At 39.0% G+C, this 25,657-nt stretch overlaps 1 protein-coding gene across 1 annotated transcript in view; it reads right to left on the bottom strand.

The window, feature by feature from the left end:
• The window catches only part of FAM81B (family with sequence similarity 81 member B), a 51,514-nt gene that overhangs the window by 10,062 nt on the left and 15,795 nt on the right, over positions 1-25,657 (bottom strand). The window contains exons 4-7 of the mRNA XM_020873033.2: positions 23,959-24,202; positions 17,408-17,526; positions 8,000-8,129; positions 2,894-3,000 (exon numbers count right to left, since the gene is read on the bottom strand). Of these exons, the coding sequence (XP_020728692.2) occupies positions 2,894-3,000; positions 8,000-8,129; positions 17,408-17,526; positions 23,959-24,202 (600 nt within the window). The remainder of the gene's footprint in view (positions 1-2,893; positions 3,001-7,999; positions 8,130-17,407; positions 17,527-23,958; positions 24,203-25,657) is intronic.

Genomic DNA, 25,657 nt, shown 5'->3' with positions numbered 1-25,657 from the left:
GCTGGTATGAGTAAATTGCTACAACATTTTTAGAAATAAATTTATAAAAATTAATACAAACATAGACTCTGACTTAGGAATTTTGCCTATAGAAATAAAAGCACCTATATCTAAGGAAATTTAAGGATATACATACAATAATTTTTGTTTGTATAAACTGGTAGCTATAAACTGGAAAAGATCTATTCATCAGTAAGATAGTTGAATTAATTATGGCATATATGTAAGTTAAAATATTATGCAGCTGTGAAAAATAATGCTAGAATAATATTCACTGATCTAGAGAGATACCAACATATACCAGAAAAAAAAAAATTATTGAGTAATGTGTATAGGATTTATTTTAAAAACCTGTGTTCTCTCATATATAATCTATGCTAAACACATATAGTGTATACATAAAATCTCCCTTTTCTGTTACATGTTTATATCAACAAGGGGGAAAGTGAGGAAAATTACATCCCTGGTATTCGCACTGGTTATGTTAGGAAGCCTGAATGGTGACCTCTATTTTTATCTTTATTTTATTTGTTGCAATGGTGCATGCTACTTTTTAATTTAAAAAATAAGTGGAGAAATTTTAAATAAAAGTTCTATTGTGTAATTGAATTATAGACTAATAAGTATTTGCCTGGGGAAAAGTCTGGTTTATAAACTATTAAGTACTGTAATACTAATGAAATTTTAAGACTTCATTATTTCAAGTGAGAAAGGATTCCAGTTTATACTATCACAAAAGTGTCCAGATTCATATTTAGCTATTTAGATGATTCATCTATAAGCTGATTTCCCACAGGACTAAAGGTGGAAAAAGCAGGCAACAACATCAGTGAAGCAGTCATCCCTAGATCTCAGACATTTACCTTCCCCCCTATTTTTGGTTGGTTAATATTCTTGACCACTTTAAGCCAGTCTTCCACTCCAGATAATAAGTTCCTTTTCTCCCCCAATAAAATCCATTCTTAAGCTGTACTTCTAGAAACAGTTTACTTTTCTATTTCTCCTATGGACACTTTATCTTAATTCTAAACTAAAGGGATTAGATCAAACACGACATAGATATTTACTGAGCACCCTCATTGTTCTAGAATTTAAGAACCTAGACAAGCATTTTTAGAGAATGGAGAAAGTAGGTATTTTCTTTTTACCCAAGACACTTATTTCTCTTTGAGTTTTAGTGATGACCACTGGTGGTTCAAATGGTAAAGATCTGTCTGCAATGTGGGATACCCAATTTTGAGCCATGAGTCTGGGAAGATGCTCTTGAGAAGGGAATGGCAACCCACTCCAGTGGCAACCCAACTCCAGTCTATAGCATTGTAGAGTCGGACATGCCTGAAGCGACTTAGCATACACTGTTTCATTGTTAGCTTCAAGTCTTAGAGGTACAAGAATATACTGGTACATTTTATAGTCGGTGGCACTTAGATTTAATGAAATAGGGTGGAGATAGAGGAAAATGGAGAGAAGATATATTCATAATTATGATTTGACCAACACATTAAACTCAAATGATGTGGGGCAGAGAGGAGAAAGAACAAGAATAGAGAAAGAACAGGAATAGAAGGGCAGAGCCTCTTGATGAAGGTGAAAGAAAAGAGTGAAAAAGCTGGCTTAAAACTCAGCATTCAAAAAATGAAGATTATGGCATTCAGTCCCATCACTTCATGGCAAATAGATGGGGAAACAGTGACAGACTTTATTTTCTCAGGCTCCAAAATCGTTGCATACAGTGACTGCAGCTATGAAACTAAAAGACACTTGCTTCTTGGAAGAAAAGCTATGACAAACCTAGATAGCATATTAAAAAGCAGAGACATCACTTTGCCGACAAAAGTCCATATAATCAAATCTACGGTTTTTCCGGTAGTCATGTATGGATATGAGAGTTGGACCATAATGAAGGCTGAGCACTGAAGAATTGATGCTTTTGAATTGTGTTGCTGGAGAAGACTCTTGAGAGTCCCTTGGACATCTAGAAGATCAAATCAGTCAATCCTAAAAGAAATTAACTCAGAATATTCATTGGAAGGACTGATGCTAAAGCTTCAATACTTTGGCCACCTAATGCGAAGAGCTGACTCGCTGGAAAAGACCCTGATGCTGGGAAAGACTGAGGGCAGGAAAGAGAAGAGAAGACAGAGGACAAGATGGTTGGATGACATCACTGACTCAATGGACATGGGTTTGAGCAAACTTTGGGAGATATAGAAGCACAGGGCAGCCTGGCATGCTGCAGTCCATGGGTTCTCCGAGTCAGACCAGACTGAGTGACTCAACAACAAGGAGGTATCACCTAAGTACCTAGAATTTCCTTTGCTGGTACTATGATGCCAGGAAATGGTGGTTATTTAAATAAGAAAGGAGTTGAGGATAAGGAGGCCAATAATTTGAATGTGGAGTATTGTTTCCTTTATTGCTTTCTCCATTGTACAAGGGAAAACAGTGTAATGTGGGATTACAAATAGTATTCAAATAGGGATACTGAAAAGAAGCAAGCAGAGGGTCTTAGAAGAAATCTTAAAAGAAAAGCTAATGAGTCAAACTTCAAAAAGCTATTTGATAACTTAATGGAATCTCTGTATATTCGATTGTGCTTTACATTGAGGCATTTTAGTGTACAGTTGATAAGTTAAAATTATCCTCTTATCAGAAAGTGTCATTTCAGTTGAGATTATGCAAATGAGAATGGCAAATTAATATGCATATTTCTTCTATTAAAATATGGTATGAATCCCTTTAGTATAAGATATTCTCTGCACATCAGTGTGTTGCTTTATTGCTTGGCCAGGTTCAAATTCCTGGAATAGGATTTTATTTAGTGTTAATGCTTTCATTAGGCAAAACCCTTTGGAATGCATTAAACAGAATTAAAAATCTTCCATTCACTTACTTGAACTCCAAAAGGTTCATTTCGTGGCGATAATCCCCCTGGACCATCTTTAAATTTGAGATTTGCTCAGAACTGGAAGCCTCTATCTTTTCTAAGAGCTGCATTACCTAATGAAAGTACAAAAGGGAGCTTTTGTGTGTGTGAACAAAACCGCTAGCACTTACATTCATTATACTTTATTCCTAAAGGAGCCTGGAATAAAGACTTGAGCCTAAAGCATGTTTGCATTTGAAAATGATTTTTGTCAAAGGAATGATTCAACAGTTATAGCACTACCTTCAGGGAAAGAACAATGGGGGCGTGTTCCATTCTGCTGTCTATAATAATCTTTTTGATAAGAAACCATCTAATGCTATAACAAAAGCATGCTATTGACATTGGTTTATCAGCTTGTTGGTTGGATTGTTGCTTTACTTTGTCTCCCCAGTTACAATGTAAGCCACCCAATCTTCTATCACCACTATATCCTCAGGACACAGATGACCACTGGTACAGGCTCACTGAATGCTCTTGAATAAATGCTGCAATGCATAATTGGGCTCTGCAAAGAAAACACCTGAGTGGTCTAAGATCAGGCCTCAGGAATTTCTAGGTAGAATTCTGACATGAGCACAAATAAATTCCAAGTGAAATAACTTAGGACATTTTAAACATAGGATCTGCTCACTTAGCAACTTTCAAATATGCCACTCAGTACTATTAACCATAGTCATTATGCTGTCCATTACATCACAAGGCATTTATTTTTATAAACTTTCTTGATTTAGTAAAATAGGAATGCTGCTGTGTTAGTTGATCAGTTGTGTCCAACTCTTTGCAACCCCGTGAACTGTTGCCCGCCAGGCTCCTCCATCCATGGGATTCTCCAGGCAAGAATACTGCAGTGGGTAGCCATTTCCTTCTCCAGGGGATCTTCCTGACCCAGGGATTGAACCTGGATCTCCTGAACTGCAGGCAGATTCTGTACAGTCTGAGTCACCAGGAAACAGATTTATTGAGAAAGTTTATTTCTTCCATCAGAGGAGAAACACTGGGGACATTTCTGTTGAAGTCAGGAACAAGACCAGGATGCCCTCTGTCCCTGCTTTATTATCTAATATTGTACCAAAGTTGTTATTCAGAACACTTAGAGAAAAGATATTATGTATATGAAAATGGAAAAAGGTGAGGCCAAATGATTTTTACTTACAAATCATATGATTGTGTGTCTGGAAAAACCAAAGACCAACTGAAAAATTACTATAATCAAGACAATTCACTAATTATAAAATTAATACAGCCGTTATAATACACAACTAACAAGTAGTTAGAAGATATAATAAAAGCCCCATTACAATTAACTAAAAAAAAGGATGAAGTCTCAAAATATATTTAATATAATGACAAATCTACATGAGGAAAATTTGAAACCACTCCTGAAGGATATAAAAGCAAACCTGAACAAATGGAAAGTACCCTATGTTCTTGGATAAAACACTCAGCATTATGACTATGTCAGTTCTAAAGTTAATTTATAAATTTTACATGATTTCAATTTAATTAAAGCAGAGTTATTTGTCAATTTACTTGCTGGACCTAGACAGGTTAATCTTAAAATCATCTGCAAAAGCAATTATCACTAGGAAAAGGAAAAAAAAGAAACAGTGGAGAGACTAGCCCTATCAGATATTAAAAACACTACAAGGTCTCAATATTAATATGATAATGAAGGCAATCCTATTTTAGAAAAAAAATCCAAAATGAATCAATAATTTGAATATAAATAATAAAGCCTTGGAATATAAATAATAAAGTGTTAGAAGAAAATATAAGCAATTCTTTCAAGCCTTTGTGTGAGAAAGCTCTAACTGTGACTTCAAATCTCAGAAGCCACATACACACGTAAAAAGAAAACTGATAAATTCAGCTATAAATAGAGACCATGTACAAACCAAAAGTCAAAAGACACACGAAAAACTGGAAAAATGTATTTGCAGCTCACACTATAGGGAATCAACTCACCTTGCTAACATACAAAGAGCTCCTGGAAATTGAAAAGAAAGAGAATAGCCCAATAGAGAAGTGGATAAAAGATATGAACAGGTAGCTCACTGGAAAAGAAATACAACTAGCTCTTAAATAAATGAAAACATGTAATAAGAAAGGCTAATTAAAACAGAGATGTCTTTTCCTTTAAGAAAGGTAAAATTCAAAAGTCAAACAACACTCAGTGGTGAGGCAATGGGGATATAGGACATTTTATATATTGCTGGTGGGTATGCAATATGGTAAAAGCTCTGCAGAGAGCAAAATCTTTCAAGAAAACAAGCACAGTACCTTTGACCCCGCAATCCCACTTCTGGGTATTTATTCTACAGACATACAAAATGACAGAAGTGCAAGGTTACACACTGTAGCATTGTTTGAAAGAGCAAATTAGTGAAAAGAATCCAAATGTTGATCCATGAGAGACTGATTAAATGAGCTGTTATACACAGAGGAAGAGGACACAGTTGTGAAAGAGAATGAGGAAGCCCTCCATGTACTGATAGGATGGGTCTCTAGGATATGTTTGTTTAGGAAAAAAAAGGTGCATAGTAATATACTTATAATATGTTATCTTTTGTGTAAAAAGGAGGAAATAAGAATATGAATTTGTATTTGCTTCTACCTGTAAAGTCCTGGGTGTTCATTGGAAGGACTGATGGTGAAGCTGAAACTCCAATATTTTGGCCACCTGATGTGAAGAGCTGACTCATTTGAAAAGACCCTGATTCTGGGAAAGATTGAGGGCAGGAGGAGAAGGGGACGACAGAGGATGAGATGGTTGGATGGCATCACCGACTCGATGGACATGGGTTTGGGTAGACTCTGGGAGTTGGTGATGGACAGGGAGGCCTGGCGTGCTGCGGTTCATGATGTTGCAAAGAGTCAGACACGACTGAGCGACTGAACTGAACTAAACTACCTGTAAAGGCATATGGAAAGGATTCATAATAGTCTAGTAAAAATGGTTCCCTGTGAGTAGCATGAATGGGTGTGATTACTGGTGACAGAAATGGAAGTGAAAATTCTCAGGGTATATTTTCTCATATAGATTTGATTTTGAATCACGTATGTATTACCTTAAAAAAACTAAGAGAATCTAGAATCTAATATCACCTTTGAAGTTAGGTGCAAAATTAAATACTGAGTTATTACAAAGACTGTACAGTTTTCATTACAGAAATGCCAGAATGTTTCAGCATTGGGAAATACTTTGACATAGCACATTAGAAGGCCAAAAAAATAAACAAGCTAACAACAAAAACCCAAACCAAAAAACCAATCATGCTGAATTAGGCATTTGTTAATGTCCAAAAGGCATTTTATAAAGTTAAATGTTCAGTTCTAATAAAATTTAAGTAAAGTAGGAATTGATGGGTACTTTCTTAATATAATTAAGAATAAATGAAACCAATAGCCAACAGCAAAGACATTTCCAGTGTAATCAAAAACTAGATAAGCTGCCTTATTTGACCACTTTTATATAACAGTGTTCTGGAAGTTCTGGTCAAAACCTTAAGTAATGAAGTTTTACATCAGAGCACTAGAGATAAAGCTGTTATGATTTGTTGTTGATATGATTACCTTGAAAAACTAAGATAATCAGCCCCCAAACTATTAGGACTATTTAGGTGGGTTTGTAGGGAGATGGACAAGCCTGATGGGGCTGCTGGAAACTTTCTGCCTCCTCTGTACCTTCTGCTTTGTATAAACTGACTCCCATGAACAAATAATCAAGCACCAGGCTTTCATCTCCCCCAGTTTCCAAAGAGTTTCCACTTTGTTCTGCCCAAATGCCTTCAGACGAGATGTGCTTGTCTCACACAAGGCACATGACAAAATAGGGCATCGAAGAGTTTGCATTGGCTCTTTTCATTAGACCATTGCCTGTGAAGGTGAAAATGCTGTGCTGAGGTTAGTTGCTCAGTCAAGTCTGACTGTTGCGACCCCATGGACTGTAGCCCGCCAGACTCCTCTGTCCATGGGATTCTCCAGGCAAGAATACTGGAGTGGGTTGCCATTTCCTTCTCCAGGGGATCTTCCCAACCCAGGGATCAAACCCAGGTCTCCCGCATTGCAGGTGGATTCTTTAGACATTTCAGGCAAAAAGAGCAAAGAGAACATGGAGGCAGTGCAATATTCTGGAGTGAGTGAACTACAGGTAGTTCAGCATCATTGGTATAAAGGGTGAGCCAGGAAGCATGAGGGTGAGCTGTAGAGATACGCAGGGGCCAGTGTAGAGACGGTCTTTAAAACCCAGGCCAAAGGACTTGTGTATTATTTTGTAAGAAACATAACCCATTGCTAGGATGTAATGTGATGAACTCGGGTTTGTGCTGAACCTTTAATAGTAATATCTTCAATGGAAAATTCCTTTGCTTGTTCTCTCCAATTGTACCCGGAGGGCCTTCCCTGGCAGTCCAAGAATAGGATTCAATTCCTGGTTGGGGAACTAAGATCCCACATACCACATGGCAAGGCCAAAAAAAAAAAAAAGAAGAAAAAGAAAAGAAAAGAGAGAAGAACCTAGAAAGTAAGGAAATGATGGCAACCGTAGAATCAGGTAGCATATGCTTACAACGAGTGGCTGTTTTGGAACCTAAGAAAATATGAAAGTGTTAGTCTCTCAGTCCTGTATGACTGTTTGTGACCCCATGGACTGTGGCCCACCAGGCTCCTCAAGGCACTCAGTAAGTATTTGTTGATTAACCTGGCCGTATGCATGGTGTATAGTGAGCTGTCATATTTAAACCCTTTGGAGGGAAAGAGTTCTTTTGGTAAGAATCTTGAGCATCTTGGTAAGTCATAATGATCTTACTTCTGGCATGCATGCATGCTAAGTCATTCAGTTGTGACCCTATGGACCATAGCCCGCCAGACTCCTCTGTCCATGGGATTCTCCAGGCAAGAACCCTGGAGTGGGTTGCCATTTCCTCCCCAAGGGGATCTTCCCATCCCAGGGATCAAACCCTCATCTCTTACATCTCCTGAGTTGGTAGGCCAGTTCTTTACCATTAGCGCCATCTGAGAAGCCCTTACTTCTAGCAGTAGTACATAAGAGTTTCAAAATTTTTCGGTTACCTTCATATCCAAGTTCTTAGAAACAGTTTGTAGGGAAGACATCATCTCCTGAATTGTTTTTTCAAGTTGCTGGTGCTCATTTCTGATGAAGTGAATATCTCCAGAAAGCTTCATGATGCTGGAATCACATCTAGTGGCAAGATGAAAATTAGATGTGAGATAGATAACATTTTTAACATTATAGTAGATCTATGCATTCATCTGATGGCAAGAGTTCTAAAGTTCTTTGAATAGTGACTTGGCAGATGCAGGGGCATATACAGAAATGTCCCTCATCTTCCTCTTTTTTTTCCTGAATGAATCACTGGCCCAAATTAAAGCACTGAGTTGGAGTAGATGACTTGGGGGAAACTCGGTAGATACAGATTTTCAGCCATAAGATACATTAACTCAGTTATAGGAGTTCCAATAGATTTTGATGTTTGGGGGCATACTCCCTGGTGCCTATGGTTAGGCAAAATTGAAGCTTTTTCCTCTTCTATATTGTGTTCTGAATTCTCTTTCTTCCCTTTAGCCCTCTTTTCTTGGCTCCCAGATCATCAATTCCCCTTTGGCTAGATAAAGTGTCCCAGCCTACCAGAGGCTTCCAACCCATCTTCAAAAGACAGCATCTTTTCTCTTAGCCCTAGTGGAAACTCCTGCTCCTTGAGGGGCCGCAGTTAAGTGTTGTCTTTGGTTTGGACAAAAAGAATCCACACTAACATGTGTATGAAGCTTTGGCACCTAAGGTGGCATTTGGCATTTTCAGGGAGGAACCCTAGTGAAATGACATTGAAATTCAGATTAACCATCTTTCCAGCATGCCAGGGAATCCCACCCCCTACTCCACTCAAGGCCTCCCTTAGGAGAGAACAGGTTGCTTACTGTATTATCAGTTTCAATGCACTCGTATCTACATGACGGATAGGACAGAAAGCTCTGTAGGGTTGTGTTTTATGTATTAATAAATGAGTTACCAGACATCACTTTCAAGTTTGTCATTTTATCAAGTAACCATTTTGACTGTCATCAAATAACATTTATTAGGACCTATATTTTCATATTGTCATGATAAGTGCTATAAACACTGTTCTGTGGCTGTCAACATTTTCTTTAGGATCCAAAAACGAATTTCTTTTTCTTAATTTTGGTGTCAAATTTGAGCTAAAGATGAGCTAACCTCTTGAGAAACCTCTTGAAAGGATACCAGATCACTGGTGAGGGGTGGGCAGACTGCCAGGAGGAAAAATCAGGAATTAATCTGATTCAAAATGGAAGACCTAAAAGTCATTTCACACATTTGTGTATATAAACTGTTATTGTCAGAACAACCTCAATGTTGGTTAGAATATTATGTTAGTCCACATTGAGATACCCAAAGGCTACATGGGAATCGAAGGCAATATGGGAATGGGCTTCCCAGGTGGTGCTAGTGGTAAAGAACCTGCCCGCCAATTCAGGAGACATAAGAGAAGGGGTGTTGATCCCTGGGTCGGGAAGACCCCTTGGAGGAGGGCATGGCTACCCACTCCAGTATTCTTGTCTGGAGAATCCCATGGACAGAGGAGCCCGGCGGGCTATAGTCCATGGGGTCACACAGAGTTGGACACGATCGAAGCGACTTAGCACACACAGGGAAATAGCTGTTGCTACCACCACTGCCAGTCACCTCTCACCCAGCCCACCTATTACCCACTCAAGGACCGCTGGTTCGTGTGTTGAAGGCCTGTGGTCCAGGATTTAGTCAGGTAGACCATGCTTTGAGTCTGGCTTCTACTGCTTCCCAGGTTTGTGATCTGGGACTATTCTGTTAACATCTGTAAGTTTCAGTTCTTGTCTGAGAAAAGGGGGTACCAATGCTGCGGTCCCTGCACATAGCTGCAGAGTTTGTCCTCTGCAAAACTCCAGGCTGCGCCAGACACATGGGGGTAATGTGAACAGTGTCTCCTGGCATGCTGTATGCTCAGCCTTCCAAACCACAAGTGGCTGTCCTGAAGGGTGGTCCTGCATAGGGTCATTTAAGGATAAAAGGAGATAATGAATGCAGAGCATTTAGCCAGTGCCTGGCATGGAGGAGGCACCCACACAGGATCAGCAGTTTTATTTATTTCCTCAGCTTGAGAGTCGTCACCGAATGATTTCCACCCAACTAGCCTAACTCCACCCTGAGGTCAAGGATAAGTGGTTTTTCAAGGCTGTATTCCATATTTCAAAAGAAGTTTCTCTTTCTCTCCTTTGAAGTGATTTTATTGTTTCTATTAAAATAACAAATTCCTGTTATAAAAAATTACACACAATACAAAAAAAGAACAAAGAAAAGCATTAACATTATCCCAAATTCCACTTTTCAGAAATAATCATTGTTAACATTTGGTTACTATTTCATTCACCATTATAATATATACATACATAGTATATAGACATATGGAGATAGGAACAAATAAAATAAGTTTAGGATATTCAGATTATATGTACAAGTTTTAGTTAAAAACATTACCTTGAATTTTAATTTAACCTAAGGAAAGGTAACTGCAGTGAAAAATGAAGTAATTGCTGAACTTCAGGTGTACGTGTATATACGTGTGTGTATATGTGTGTGTCTATATATATATATATATAGACACATACATATATACATAGACACCCCTACTACAGGAGATAAAAAATGCAGTTATAAAAAGCTATCATCGATTGGAATCATTGTACATTTTACAACTGCCATTTCAACTTTAGACATTCTCCGTTGACCCTGTGCCAAAAAAAAAGAGAAAATAAATTTTATATACTTGCCCTTCCAACAGTTTTTGTTAATATTTTTCTATTTAAAAAATATCAGATTAAACGTTTACAGTGTTTTCTGCCACTAGAGTTCCCACTCTCTAACCCTCATTCTATATTTAGACTCTATTAGACAGTCATTTTAAAATGTATACATTTATTTGGCTGCACTGAGCCCCAGGTGTGGGACACAGGACCCTTGACTCTCAGGGAGGCACATAAACCCCTAGTTGCGGCGTGTGGGGTCTGGTTCTCTGTCCAGGGATTGAACCCAGGCTGTCTGCACTGGGAGTGTGGAGTCTTAGCCGCTGGACCCCCAGGGCAGTCCCAGTGTTTTACAATTATAATTTCTTATCTGAGATCCTTATTTTGATTTATTCCTTGGTTGGCCAGGTTTTGTCATCCAGAGTTCAAACGAAGGGGCCATGAGCATTGGACTGTTTACATTCTTGAATGCTTGAGAACGCCTGTCTGTTCTGTTCTACTTGAAAGGTAATTTGGTTAAGAAAACATTATTTGAGTTACTTTTCTTTTGTTCAGAACAGGATAGACATTTCTCCCTTCTTACCTGACACTTTGACATGGACAAGTCTGAGATGACTAAGTTTTTTCCTTTCTTGATGTGATCTGTTTAGTCTACCTAGATGTCTAACTATTCTTTTTTGCTTTGCTTTCTCCTAGTGATTCTTTCTTTTTGATAATCAGTGACTTAAAACCAGGATATCTTGGTTCAATTGTTCTCATATTTTTTTGGTGTTCTCAAATTTTTCTGGTGTTGCAGATTTCTCCTTTGATCTACAGATTTGATCTACAGATTCTAATCTCTGTTTCAAGAAATCTTTCTCCTCTTATATCCATATTTTTTTTTTCTTCTAAAGAAGTTGTTCTTTTTCTTCTTTAGGAGCACCTCTTAGTTCTCTGTTGAATGAAGTCTCTGTTTTCTGCCCTATACATCATTTCTCCGTAACCATTTTTGTATGAAAAGGCATTTTCCTTTTGTTTTGTGTTACTTGCTCAGGTGTTTTAAGAAATAATTTTTTTTTAATTATTTAAGACCTTTATTAACAGGTGCTTGCAGTTTGTTGACTTTTTTTTTTGAAAACAATCAAGCTGTAAACTTTTATTACAAATTAAAAATGAGGTTCTTAAAAATCTCAACTTGACCAGATATGAAACAATTTAAAAACCATAATTTGTTTTTGGTTGTATGTATTCTCTTGGCACGGGGGAGCTTCTAAAGTAGATTGAATCTCTGTAATATTTAATTTTTTTCTTTCTCCTATTCCTGAGCAATTCTGGTTTATCTATTTCCTTTCTCTAGTTGATAATCTCTTTTTGGGTAAAAACCTTTTTATCACTTATTTTTAATCGAAGTAAAACATGTTTGTAGTTTGAAAGTCAGTAAGAATGAGAAGGCTAAGAACACACCGCAGTGGTTCCTGGCTCCGTCTCTCCCCGGAGGCAAGTGCCCACCTTCTCCCACACTCTCAGAGGTGCCTGGTGCAGCCCACCCCTAAGCAACCAGGTCATCATCGGCTTATCCCACGGCTAGAAAATCACTCTCATTTCTCCTGCTAAGTCAGTTTCCACATGTGTGTCTCCCAGGTTCCAGTGTTTCTAGGCTGATGTTCCCTGTCTTTGTGGGTTTATGTTTTAAAGAGAAAAATATTTTTTTTTACTTAGGCTTTTGGAAGGAGCAAAATTATGTGCGACAGTTCAATCAGCAGTCTTTTTCTTTTGCTTTTCATGAATTCTTGGAAACCAGGAGTTTCCAAGAATTCAAGAATCCAAGTTTCCAAGAATCCAAGTTTCAAACTTGGATTTGAACTGTTCCTGTATTTTTCCAGATAATTCCTGTCTTGAGGTGTATTCATCAGTCTTGTGCTTTTATCCATCTGTCTATCGATCCATCTCTCCCTGGATGGTGGTGGTGGTGGCTTTCATGCATGGACTCTTCACTTTCCATCTTCTGTGGTCCTGGCCACCCGCTGATCAGTGAGGGCGTGTTTCGTGGGGAAGTAGCCCAGCTCCTCTCTCAGCCTCGTCGCTATTAAGTCTGTTGCTTCTTTAGGCCCAGGGGAGGGGTGCATCTCCCCATCTTGTCCTCGAAAACCAGATGGGTGTGTCTCACAGCACATCATCATCATAGGTTCTTCAATGAGATACTGTCACCTCTTTTCCCTCCTCAGCCTGCTGCACCTCAGTCAGTCTCTTTTAGGCATAAATCGATAAGAAGGGCAGTCCCAGGCAATAATGTCACGCGTCTGCCGTCTCTGCTCTTCTGTGCTGCCGCCTTGAATCTCTCAAGGGACATTTCCTGTTTCTCCTGTGACTCACCCCCATCCCCTAGGTTAATACAAATTGGTTCATCAAATTTGGTCTATGCCTTTGTGGATGATGCCTCTTGATTTGGAGGAAATCATGATGTTTCGGGTTTGAGGAGGATACTGAGGCCACACATCTCTGTTTGGTACACGTGCTCTCTCATTAGTGGTTGCAACAACTTGCATGTCGTATTAAAGGCGTCATTTTTGTTTTCCTCCTTTTATTTTTACTGGCATGGAGATGTCTCAGGTGAGAAGAGTGGAGTGAAAGTATCTTTAACAAGAAGTCCTCACTCTTTTTCAAAAGTTGACAGTATCCAAATAATATCATTATTGCCTCTTCAAAGGACATGTCTTATGCTTTTAATTGCACATCAACACAATTTAGTTATTTCATATGCAGATTTGTAATGTGAAAGCTGAGCACCAAAGAACTGATGCTTTTGAACTGTGGTGTTGGAGAAAATTCTTGAGAATCACTTGGGCTGCAAGGAGATCCAACCAGTCCATCCTACAGGAAATCAGTCCTGAATATTCATTAGAAGGACTGATGCTGAAGCTGAAACTCCAGTACTTTGGCCACCTGATGTGAAGAACCAACTCACTGGAAAAGACCCTGATGCTGGGAAAGATTGAAGGCGGGAGGAGAAAGGGATGACAGAGGATGAGATGGATGGATGGTATCACCAACTTGATGGACATGAGTTTGAGCAAGCTCTGGAAGTTGGATGGGCAGGGAAGCCAGGGATGCTGCAGTCCATGGGGTCGCAAAGAGTTGGACACGACTGAGTGACTGAACTGAACTGATAGGCAGATTTGCCCTGGGGTCCCAAATAGTCAAATATGGTTAGAGGATTGGGCTGCTCTGGCTGCTTCTAGAGCCATCATACATGGCTGTATGGCTGCCCTTTGCATGCTGGCCTTTTTCTTTTTTGCACACGAGGCTAATCTATCAAATAGAGTACAAGGTGTCAAAATCAGGCAGACAACTTTGAGAACCTCATCTCATTGGGAGTACTTGCTTTTAAACTGCCACTATATTGGAGAGGGATATAAGATATAAAATTCAAAAATACATAGTTGTTATCAAATACTGAGTTTGATTCATGAAGCAGTAAAAGGTTTGCTAGGAATTATGTTAAAATAATCAACTTAGTTCACTCTTATGCCAAAATGCTAATTGGAATTAAGGTCAACATATGTAGGAGGAAAGTATTCTGCCTCAGCTGGTCCATGGATCACTTGCCTGCAAAAATATGGAAAGGAAAAAGAAGAAGAGTGAATTTAAATCTCTTGGCTTTTAGCCAGATTCTGTCTTAAATCACTAGATTGAAGAAATTATCATAAAAGGAAGACATTTTTAAGGAAAAATAAGGCCTTTTCCTAAAATCACTGCTTCACATTAAAGGGGAGGTAAGTCAGCGATCAGAGAGCTAGGAGGCTCTTGATTTTTCTCTCCTCCCTCAGATGCACCAAATAAATAGCAAAATTCGGATCCAGTCCCTCTGGGAAAAATCCAGGAGTTGGTTTAGAGACTCCCACACATCAGGCAGCTAAGAAAATACCCACATCAAAAAGGGTCAAAAAAGGTGAGATACATACACACCATACACCCCATCCCTGGTTCAGCACCTTACAGCTGGGAGGGAACCACCAAATCCCAGATTCTCCTGGGGAGTGAAGTGTTTCTAGCTGCTATCTGAGAATCTGGCTCCCAAATCACCTAACCCTGAGAGCCAGGGGAGCATCTGTAAGTCCCTTGGGGCCACAGAAAAGCAAGTGGTTTTAAATGGTCACATGGTTTTAAAAATGGGCAAAAGCCTGGCTAGATATTTGTCCAAAGATAAGAGACAGCTGGCCAACAGGTACATGAAAAGGAGCTCTATATTACGAATCATTGGGGAAATGCCAGTCAGAGCCATGAGATGTCACCTCATACCTGTTAAGATGAGTATTGTACAAAGTTTTGGTGCAGATGTGGAGAAGGGAATCCTTCCACACTGTTAGCAGGAGTGTAAATTGGTATAGCTGTTATATAACATAGTATGGAGACTCTTTGAAAAGTTAAAAATAGAACTGTCATCTGGAAATCCCCCTACTGGATATGTATCCAAAGGAAATGAATACATGGAAGAAATATATCCTCTCATGTTAGCTGCAGCGATATTCCCAATAAACAAGATACAGAAACCACCTAAGTGTCTTTGTGTGTGTGTGTGTGTATGTGTATTAGTCTCTCAGTCTGGACTGTCTCTTTGCGACCCTATGTACCCACCAGGTTCCTCATCCATGGGATTCTCCAGGCAAGAATACTGGAGTGGGTTGCCATTTAGGTATGAATAAATAAATTGTGATATATATGGAGTCACAAAATTTTTAGCCTCAAAGAAGGAGACTTTGCCATTTGTGACAACATGTATAAATCTGCAGGACATTATGCCAGGTGAAATATGCTAGACACAGGAAGAAAAACCTGCGTGATCTTATTTATATGTGGAATTTTAAAAAGCGAGGGGCTTCCAGGTGGTGCTAGTTATAAAGAATCTGCCTCCCAGTGCAGGAGATGTAAGACACATGGGGGTTGGATCCCTGCGTCAGGAGGGTGTGGACCCCTGGAGGAGGGTGTGGCGACCCACTCCAGTATTCTTGCCTGGAATCGTGCTATCAGTGTACCACCAAATTGAACCAGATTCCAAGTTTGGTTCAAAAGAGATTTTGGTGCTTATCTTCTTTGTAAAACCATGGCACATCTAAGGAGAGTGGTGGGTTGTTTTATTATCTTGCTTCATCATTTATGCAAATATTGTAAAAATTCTATTTATCAAATGTTATATAAAAGTATATATAATTTTATGTATTTCAGAAGCATAAAGTATATATACACATAACCTTGTATATATGTGTATATTTGTATGTATATAGTACCTAGGTGTGTACACACACTCACACAAACACACATACTAATCCTGTAGGTTCTATTTTCCTCATGTCTGTCACCTGCTCTGGACTTGCATGGCAGAGTTTTAGTTTAGATCCCTAAACTAACACTTCTCACCTTGATTGCTTCAATAGGCTTCCTTTCATCTTCATATGTTATTTCTGTACTTGCCAAATTCAGCTACTACCAAAAGGTTAGTGAATGTCATCCCCTTACTTAAAATCGTCTCATGGCTATTTATAACCTTTTACATAAAGTTCAAACTTTTTACTTTGACCAAAGATCCCTCATCATCCAACTGTGGATCATTTCTCTAGCTTCATCTCCCAATCTCCCATCTCTCCCTAAATACCACAGCTAAACTAGCCCCCTCACAGGGAAGCCCTGAACACCTCACAGTAATTTATGCCACAGGCCCATTGCCCACATCATTCCTCCTATGGGAAGTACATCTCCTATCCCTGTCTGGTTAACTGCTACAGCCTTTCAAAACCCATCAAGGATGGCTCCTCCAGGAAGCCATTTTTATGCCCCAATCTGATTTGCATATTCCCATGGCACCCCAGGCTTTCATTACAACACTCACCTTATTGCTTATATTTTCCCAGGTAGACTGTGAAGTTATAGGAAGATGAACATGTTGCTGAACCCCTGAATCATAGAACACTTCCTGGCATTGGTGAGCGTTTGGTCCATTTTTTGTTGAATTGAATGGACGGATACCCTAGGAGAGGTTTGTCTTAGGTGTTAATCACCTAATTATTCAGAGCAGATTAATGAGATGAAAGTGGGGGTGTTTCTGGAGAGAGGAATGAGGTGCTGGCAGGAGATGGAGAGATGGAAAAGGTGTCCATTGTCAGCCACTCACGGGTCATCTTTGATGTGTCAACCAGAGTTGTCCTGCCATTGTCAATACCTACAAATTTTTGCTGAGCTATGTACCATGAAATTTTTCAGTCTCATATAAAAGATATCATTCAAAATTTTATTCCCTTGCCCATTAAATCCCTTTTGCTAGGCTTTTATATGCAATTCTTATATATCTTAAATGTTTAGATCATTAGAGTTGAGACATCTGGGGATTCTGTATGCGGTTTTAAGGGCATGTCTTTGTATAGATGTTGGTGTTTGGACTGCTGAGGGCTGTAATGACAAGACTTGCCATTTGCAGATGAAACCAAAGTAGGCATTCTGTAAAAGAGGTTCTTAATAGAACCCTTGGATCTCACAGGTAGCATGAGACTTTCCAGTGTCATGGTACACTTTCTCAGTTACTGTCTTATCATTTAGCTTAAAGACAGCGTTCTGTTTTCTACAGCACATATTCAGGGCTGAGAATCCAGCGGTGGGGACTGACTGCTAAGCGTGCGTTAGTGCGTCTCTGCTCACCTGGCTACTCTGCCTCGAAGGTCTCCCACTCCTTGCAGGTGCTTGTTGCTTAGGTCCTGAACTGCGAAATGAGTTCCTGTGGCCGCCAGGTCCCGTGCTTTTATCTGTTCTTCTATCATCTGCAATATTTGAGTTAAAGTCCCCATTACTTTCCCATCACACGTGATAAGAAAATACCATTTAAAGCAGAGGTTACAAATTGAGTGCCTTTCCCTTCTTAGGCTGATAGAGCAAATGAGTGAGAGTCTTGTGTCGGAAGCCGTCCCTGCTATATCCAAGGGAGGCAGTGATGGCTTGCGTCCTGCTGACAGTTGCCAGGTGGGCATGATGGTTCAACAGTGTCTCAGCATAAGCTGGAAATCCAGATTGTATGTTAAATTTATGAGTTTTAAAATATTGACATCTTATTCAAATTCTTTTATAAATACCGTATGGGCCAAACCAAACTTATTTACTGTGCTGTGTGGACGTGACCATCCTCGACATAAAAACTTTTCACAAAAACCTTTTTTCAGAATTCGTAGTCAAGTTTAGCAAAAGGGACCTTTCATATGGGATGAGGCAAGGCCCTTTATAGATTGAGTTGGAACCACAACAAAGCTAATACAACTAACGAGCAAATCTGAATAAAACTGTTTCACTTACATGGAGCGGAAAAGGTTTATTGTTTTAGATTTTTTAAGAGAACATGAGAAATTTACTGCTTGAATGTATTCAGATTTTGCCTTGAGCATCCGTCGTCATGTCTTCATTATGTCTTAGTGTTCTGAAATGAATCTGACTACCCTATTCCACCGCTTGGTAGTCCCCCAAACAGTGGGTTTTAATTTTTGGCACTCATACATAAAAACTAAGTTTTTTTGCTTGTCCATAGAAGAAAATTATAGCTCAGTTGATATTCAAACAAATACCAGTGTAAAGTTAAGGCATATAAAATGTAATATATGTTTATTCAGAAAAGTGTTGAGAGCGTAGGACTTTTTGAAGCACAAACAACTTTGTGATTTAGGGGAACATAAAGAGTTAGTTACTAGATGTTACCAAGGTCTGAACCATGTTAAATTTATGATTATGAAGTTTTGGAGGAAAAGAAGGATTTTTATAGGAAATGAATTATGAACATTTCAAAGACTATGTACAGAATCGTGCCCGTTTGTAAACTGGCAGATTGAGACAAGCCAAGAGCAAGTATAGCTTTAGTTGAAGACATACAAGTGTCAAGAACACGATCTAGAGGGGTTTTTTTTTGTTTTTGTATTTTGGCTTGTTTATTTTTGCATGCCTATAGGTGTTTAATTCATTCAGGCCACCATGACAAAAAGCCACAGACTAAGAAGCTTCTACGACAACAGGGATCTGTTTCTCACAGGTCTGGAAGCTGGAAGTCCAAGATTTAGGGCGCCCGCGTGGTTGGGCTCTGGGGAGAGCCCTTTTCTGGGCTGCAGACTGCTGACTTCTTGGTTCATCTTCACATGGTGGAAGGGGCCAGGGAGCTCTGTGAGGTCTTTTATGAGGGCACTAATCCGCTTTTTGAGGACTCCACTTTCATGACCCAAGTCCCTCCTAATACCATCACGGTGGACATTAGGATTTCACATATGAATTTTGGTGGGGGTACAAACATTCGGATTCTAACAGTAAGTGTTGTTTTACTTTGTTTTGGTAAAGAATAGTGATAAAAGAAAACTTGCTCTATTAAATAGTAAAGTGTTTTGAAATGAGTGCAGCTAAATAACTGCGCCTAGCTAAATTGATCATTGTAATTTAGTGAAGATCTTGGTAAATGTAAGAAAGAAATATGCCATATATCAGACTCAAAGTCAATGAGGAAGGAATGTATACACTGTTGAGATTTCTGGTTACTTATTCAGAAAACAGGGCTTCCCAGGTGGTGCTAGCTAGGTGAAGAACCCGCCTGCCAATGCAAAAGACGTAAGACTTGGGTTCTATCCCTGGGTGGGGAAGAAACGCTGGAGGAGGGCATGGCAACCCACTCCAGGATTCTTGCCTGGAGAATTCCATGGACAGAGGAGCCTGGCAGGCTACAGTCCATAGGGTGGTAAAGAGTCAGACATGACTGAAGTGACTCAGCACACATGCATGCACTCAGAAAACAATCAGTTTAGATCTGTACCTCACATCATACGTGAATATACATAAATTTTAGAAAAAACAGATTTAAAATATTAAAAAAGTTAAGCCATAAAACTGACAGGCAATAGAGGAGATTATTTCATCTCTGAAATTTCTGAGAGAAATTTCTGTTCTTAAAAGTAATGAGGAAAATCACAAAACAAAATATTGAAATAAAGTGAAGTTGCTCAGTCATGTCTGACTCTTTGTGACCCCATGGACTGTAACCTGCCAGGCTCCTCCATTCATGGGATTCTCCAGGCAAGAGTACTGTAGTGGGTTGTCATTTCCTTCTCCAGGGGATCTTCCCAACCCAGGGATCGAACCCAAGTCTCCTGCACTGCAGGCAGATGCTTTACCCTCTGAGCCACCAAACTTATATAAAATTTTAAAAAATCATTATAAATATAATTAAGACATAAACAGCAAACGGGAAACCATTCGTAGTGTTACTGCCGAGGGTTTCAATTTGTGTTGCAATCAGTATACACCTATTCTTGAGAGCCGATTGCGTGTGTCTCTTCCCATCTTTTTGTTTAGTAATATCAATTGGCTTTTTAAATAATTTTATTTTTTATTTCATTTTTGGCTGTGCTGGGTCTTCATGGCTATAGACAGGCTTTCTCTAGTTGCGGCAAGCGGGGTTCTACTCTCTGGCTTCTCATTGCAGTGGCTCCTCTTGTTTTGCAGCACGGCTCTAGGGCTCATGAGCGTCAGTAGCTGTGGCAAGTGGGCTGACTAGTGGACCCTGGGCTTTAGGACACAGACTCAATAGTTCTGGTACATGGGCTCAGCTGCTCCGCAGCATGTGGGATCTTCCCAATCAGGAATCAAACACGTGTCTCCTGAATTGGCAGGCAGATGCTTTACCACTGAGCCACTAGGAAAGCTCCCATCAGTTGGTTTTTGAAATCACAGTGAGTGTATTTACACCGTGGAAATAGGCAAACACTATAAACCAGGTACTTTATCCCCCAGAAAAAAATCTGCTGATTTTTAAACATTTATCAAAGCATCACTGCTTATTATTTTTAATAAAAAACCCATAAACAAAAACTAAAAAGCACTAAATCTGCAAAAGATATTAACAAATTATTGACAGAGAAAATGTAAACTGTTACAGTCATTTCTAAAAGGTGAGAAAAAGAAATGCTGGCATAGGTATAGTGAAAAAGCTAATGGAACTCTTGTATAAGGCTAATGGAAGTATACATAGATATAAACATTCTGGAAACCAATTTGGCAATAAGTGTCAAGAGTTTTTACAGTGTTCTTATCCCAGTAATTCCATTTCTAAAAACATATGCAATAGAAATAATACAAATGTAGATACATTTATGCACAAAGACTTTTAAATATTAAGAGAATAAATAATGTAACCATGATGTATGCACCATACAAAGAGCTTTTAATGACCTATGAAAGAGTTTATGATATAATTTTATATTAAAGTTATGCTTACAAACAATTGCCTCAGCTTCCTAAAGGGGATACCTGGGAAGACCAGAGGCAGGTGCATCTGGGTGTTTGTAGAGTTTGCCATTTGCTGGTGAAATTATGAGAAATTTTTCCTAGGTTTTAAATTTATTTTCTAAACTTGCAAATAATTACAATGAACAAATATTGCTTTTATTAATGTAACTTGTGGGAAAAAACACAATAAAACAATGTTGTTCATGAAACTCTCTTTTCCTAAATTAAGAATAAATTGATTTTCAATCTTTAATGAGCTGCCAGCTTAAGAAAGAAATATTTTGATTTTAAAAATGAACAAGCAATTGCACCACTACAGTTATGGTTGAGTAAACAAAATTTTTTTCATTTCTTTTAAAAACCCAAGACAAACTTCTGCTCACACTTCAATCTATCTTACTGGCCGATTTACAGATGGGATGACTTACTAGGTTTTTAAAAAATACTTGAATAGCAACCATTTATCTAAATACTTTATAGTCATAGTTATTTTCTAAAGGTAGTTTAGTAGTTTCTACTTCATAATGCTTTAATTTCATATCTACAACCTTTGTGCCGTGTGCTGTACTAAGTTGCTCCAGTTGTGTTTGACTCTTTGCAACCCCATAGACTGCAGCACACCAGGCTTGAGTTTGCTCAAACTCACGTCCATTGAGTCAATGATGCCATCCAACCATCTCATCCTCTGTCGCCCCTTCTCCTCCTGCCCTCAGTCTTTCCCAGCATCAGGGTCTTTTCTAGTGAGTCAGCTCTTCGCATCAGATGGCCAAAGTATTGGAGCTTCAGCTCCAGCATCAGTTCTTCAATGAATATTCAGGACTGATTTCCTTTCAGATTGACTGGTTTAATCTCCTTGCAGTCCAAGGGACTCTCAAGAGTCTTCTCCAACACCACAGTTCAAAAGCATCAATTCTTTGGCACTCAGCTTTCTTTACAGGGCAACTCTCACATCCATACATGACCACTGGAAAAACCATAGCTTTGACTATATGGACCTTTGTCGGCAAAGTGATGTCTCTACCTTTAATGTGCTGTCTAGATTTGTCATAGCCTTTCTTCCAAGAGCAAGCCCATCTACAACCTTTAAATATTTCCTAATTCAGTTTTCTACACAATCAGATCAGTCCTTGTCATTTTTCTTCTATATGCTAAACCCTTAACAGGATTGCAAATATTTTGAGATTTTATAGTATTTGGAAAAAAAGTTTTGGCTTTGTCTTTTTTCAGAGCTAATCAAAGATAGGAAAAGAAACTTTTAGCAAGATTTCTAGTATTTGGAAATGTTTTTCCCCTTAATGCTAAGAGTATTTTATTGGGATATAATTAATATGTATTAAAATATATAAATCAAAGCATATTTCTGGATAGATTTTGACAAATATAATTGACTATGTAACAACCACTGAAGTAGAAATATAGAACATTCTATAAGCCTTTTGATATTTCTGAGAATGCTGTTATCTTTCCAATTACCAAGAAGTTTTGACTCCTAAATTAGGAGCTTCTTTTAGTGCCTGTGCTATGCTTGATTTTCTTATCATCTCAATAGCACTGAGTCCTGTGTCTCTCCTTACTTTCATGATAGTTCATTATGCCTGGAAACACCTTTGGCCACTTTGAGAAATAATGTTGCCTCTTTAGGCACTGTTGTCAATTCAGGATGTGCTAAGTACCTATAAAGTGCCTTTTAATGGCTCACCAAGATTTTTTAACTTTTCATCACTACCTCAAATGCATTATGGGGTCTACAGATAGAAAATGAATTAACAGATATCCTTAGGATTAAACACAGAGTCATGAGTAAGTCATTGCTGGGTCAGTCTCATGGTTTTTGTTTTTGTCTAATCCACTATTCTATCTAATAGGAGAAAAAGGCATGTATTTTATGAGGGCATTGTTGTCAATTCTCATAATTCCACACACTTAAGGCCAGATGTTTAAAGTTTCTTCTCTGGAACTTTTGCCTGAAAGTTGCTATCTAAGATTCATCATTCTCATTGGTACTTTAAAAACTCTGAAAGATCTGCAGTAAGAATCTACTCATCTTGGTTTAACACAATCATTTTCTCTCTTGATCAGAAATACTATTTTTCCTTTAATACCTTAGACATCATTCATTCATCCATCTGTTCAGGATATATTGACAGATCACTGACCTCTCATACATTGTCATCAGTTTGGTGTGGGATTTGGCAGTGAACAAAATAAAGTCTCTGCCCTCACAGAGATTATATCTTAGAAGCAGAAACACAGTAAGTAAGTATAGACCGTGGTGGTTTGTGATAAGCACTATGGATAAAAATAGGGCGGGGTTTAAGGCAGATTGTGACTGTTGGCATGTCAAGGAAATGCTCTCTGACAAGGGTGATTTCTGAGCAGGGACCTGACGGGAGTGAAGGATACTTCACAGGAGTGTCTAGGAGAAGATGATCCACCCAGAGTTCATAGCGAGTGCAAAGGCCCTGAAGCCGGAGCATGTTTGGGGTGTTCTCGGAAGTGCTGGGAGCACAGTGCGGCCAGAGTGAAGGAGAGAGGAGCGGGAGATGGGGGTCACAGAGATTTGGGGGGTCATATGTGATGTGTCTATGAATGAGCATTGCAACTACCTTATGAAAACCTCTATTGGAAATGATCACATTCGTAGAATCTTAGAGAGTTAGACTAAAATAAGCACCTTAGCACAATGTCTGACATTTAATGTTAAACAATTGCCTTTGCTGTCACAAAGAGACATTCAACAATTTTTGAACAGAATTTCCTTCTACAAAAAGTAGAAGTTAAATGACACGAGCAGTTAAAATATTGACTGTTTCCCTCAGCGGTAACTAAATGGTAATCGTTTAAGCTTAAATAATAGGGACTCATTTCTCTAGTTGAAAACTGCCCCTGACGGTTGATGATCTTTGCCAAGCAATGGTGCCAACACATGGGAAATAAAGAACTACCTCAATGTTCTGGCTGAGTTTTTTGACGATGCTGGTGATGGTCTGGATGTGGTTTTCCAGGAGCCTCCTGGCAAGTGACTCCTCCTTGCGAAAGCCATGGGTCCCCTGAAGACAGGCAGAGATGTCCTCCTTGATGCGGAAGGCTTGCTCAAGGAGGAAAGCTATGGTGCGGTCCTGGTTGTTCAGTCTGTCTTCTAGCTGACTTCTCTGGGTGTTTGCAATGGCAGGAAGAAAAGAATGACCCCTGGTCCAGAAAAGGAAACAACACCGGGACTTTACAAGGGTGAGCTAGAGGAGCCAGAACCAGAACTTGCAGCTGCCCTTGAACTCCTGTATATTCTCCCCCAAGAGGAGAAGTTTTTAGGACTTCAAACCCTGCATGGTGAGAATCTTGATTTATGCCTCATCTGAGAACTGGGTCTGACTTAAGCCTTGATCTTGTTTCTTAATTTTTCATGTTTCTCAAGCAGGAATTGTTTTACATTTTACCCACTATCCTAACAAGCCAAAGTGTATTCACATAAATTTAATGCCCGATGATCCTGTATTGAGAAGTGAGCTGCTTTCTAATTGCTGGGAGAAATGATAGGTCAAAGGCAAAGATTAATAAAAGAGTCAGAAGTTCAACAAAAAGTAAAAGAAAAAAGTAACTTAGAAAAGGAAAATACAAAGACTAGGGCTATTTAGTTATTAGGATAAAGAAACACATAAAATCCAAGTAACTCCTACTGACATGAGCAAATTACTTCTTCTCTTCACAGATAAACATTTTGGAGCACAAGTTACTTTTGTTGTGTATTTTTCTTTATTTAATTTTCTTTGCTTATTTTTGTGACCTAGTCTCTGTAGCCATACCTTGTATCTTTTGCTTGAGTTCATTCCCTAGAAGTAAGTCACTAAGTTGTACCTATATTCAAAGTAAGTGAGGATCTACCTCTTGACAAATGGAGTACCAGGAAATTTTTGGTCATTCAAAGGCCACCATCCTGTCACAGTCATCCAACTAGCTTCTTGGAAATATCAGAATGCTTCCAGAATGTCCTACATTTTGATTTGAGTGGTTGTTACATGGTTAACTGTATTTGTGAAAATCCACCGAGATATAGACTTTGCATATTTTTAATGCGTATTAATTATACCCCAATCAAATGCTCTTAGTATTAAGGGGGGTAAGTTTCCAGATCCCTAGAAGTCTTGCTAAGAGCTTCTTCTCCTCTATAGTAGTTTGTCCTAGATTAGCTCAAAAGAAGGCAAAGCCAAAACATTTTTCAAATAATGCAAGATCTCACTATATCTATATGTTCCAGGGATGGGAAAGCAACTGCTCTTCCAATGTTGCTTCTTTTTTAGGAGCAAGAGGAGAAGACCTGATAGGAGAAGTTATTCTGTAGGATAGGGGGTGGCTGATGATGGTTTTAGTCTGGCACTCACGCACACCCTTCCTCCCAAGCTCATTGGAGCTGACAAGACTTCATTGGTGAACAGGATTTGGCTGAAATCTTCAGTGAAAAATGAACCCACAAGCCAAAATATCACAACTTTGAGGAGCACAGTCTCAAAAAACCAAGTAGCCAACAAATAAACAATCTACTAGATTATGTGCAGTGCTTAGTCACTCAGTCTTGTCCAAATCTTTGTGATCCCAGGGACTGCAACCTGCCAGGCTCCTCTGTCCAAGGGAATTCTCCAGGCAAGAATA

This window comes from Odocoileus virginianus, chromosome 3 (assembly GCF_023699985.2).
Source record: "Odocoileus virginianus isolate 20LAN1187 ecotype Illinois chromosome 3, Ovbor_1.2, whole genome shotgun sequence".
Classification (NCBI taxonomy): Eukaryota; Metazoa; Chordata; class Mammalia; order Artiodactyla; family Cervidae; genus Odocoileus; species Odocoileus virginianus.
The sequence above is the reverse complement of the archived record's forward strand: the minus strand, read 5'-3'. Positions and strand labels throughout refer to the sequence as shown.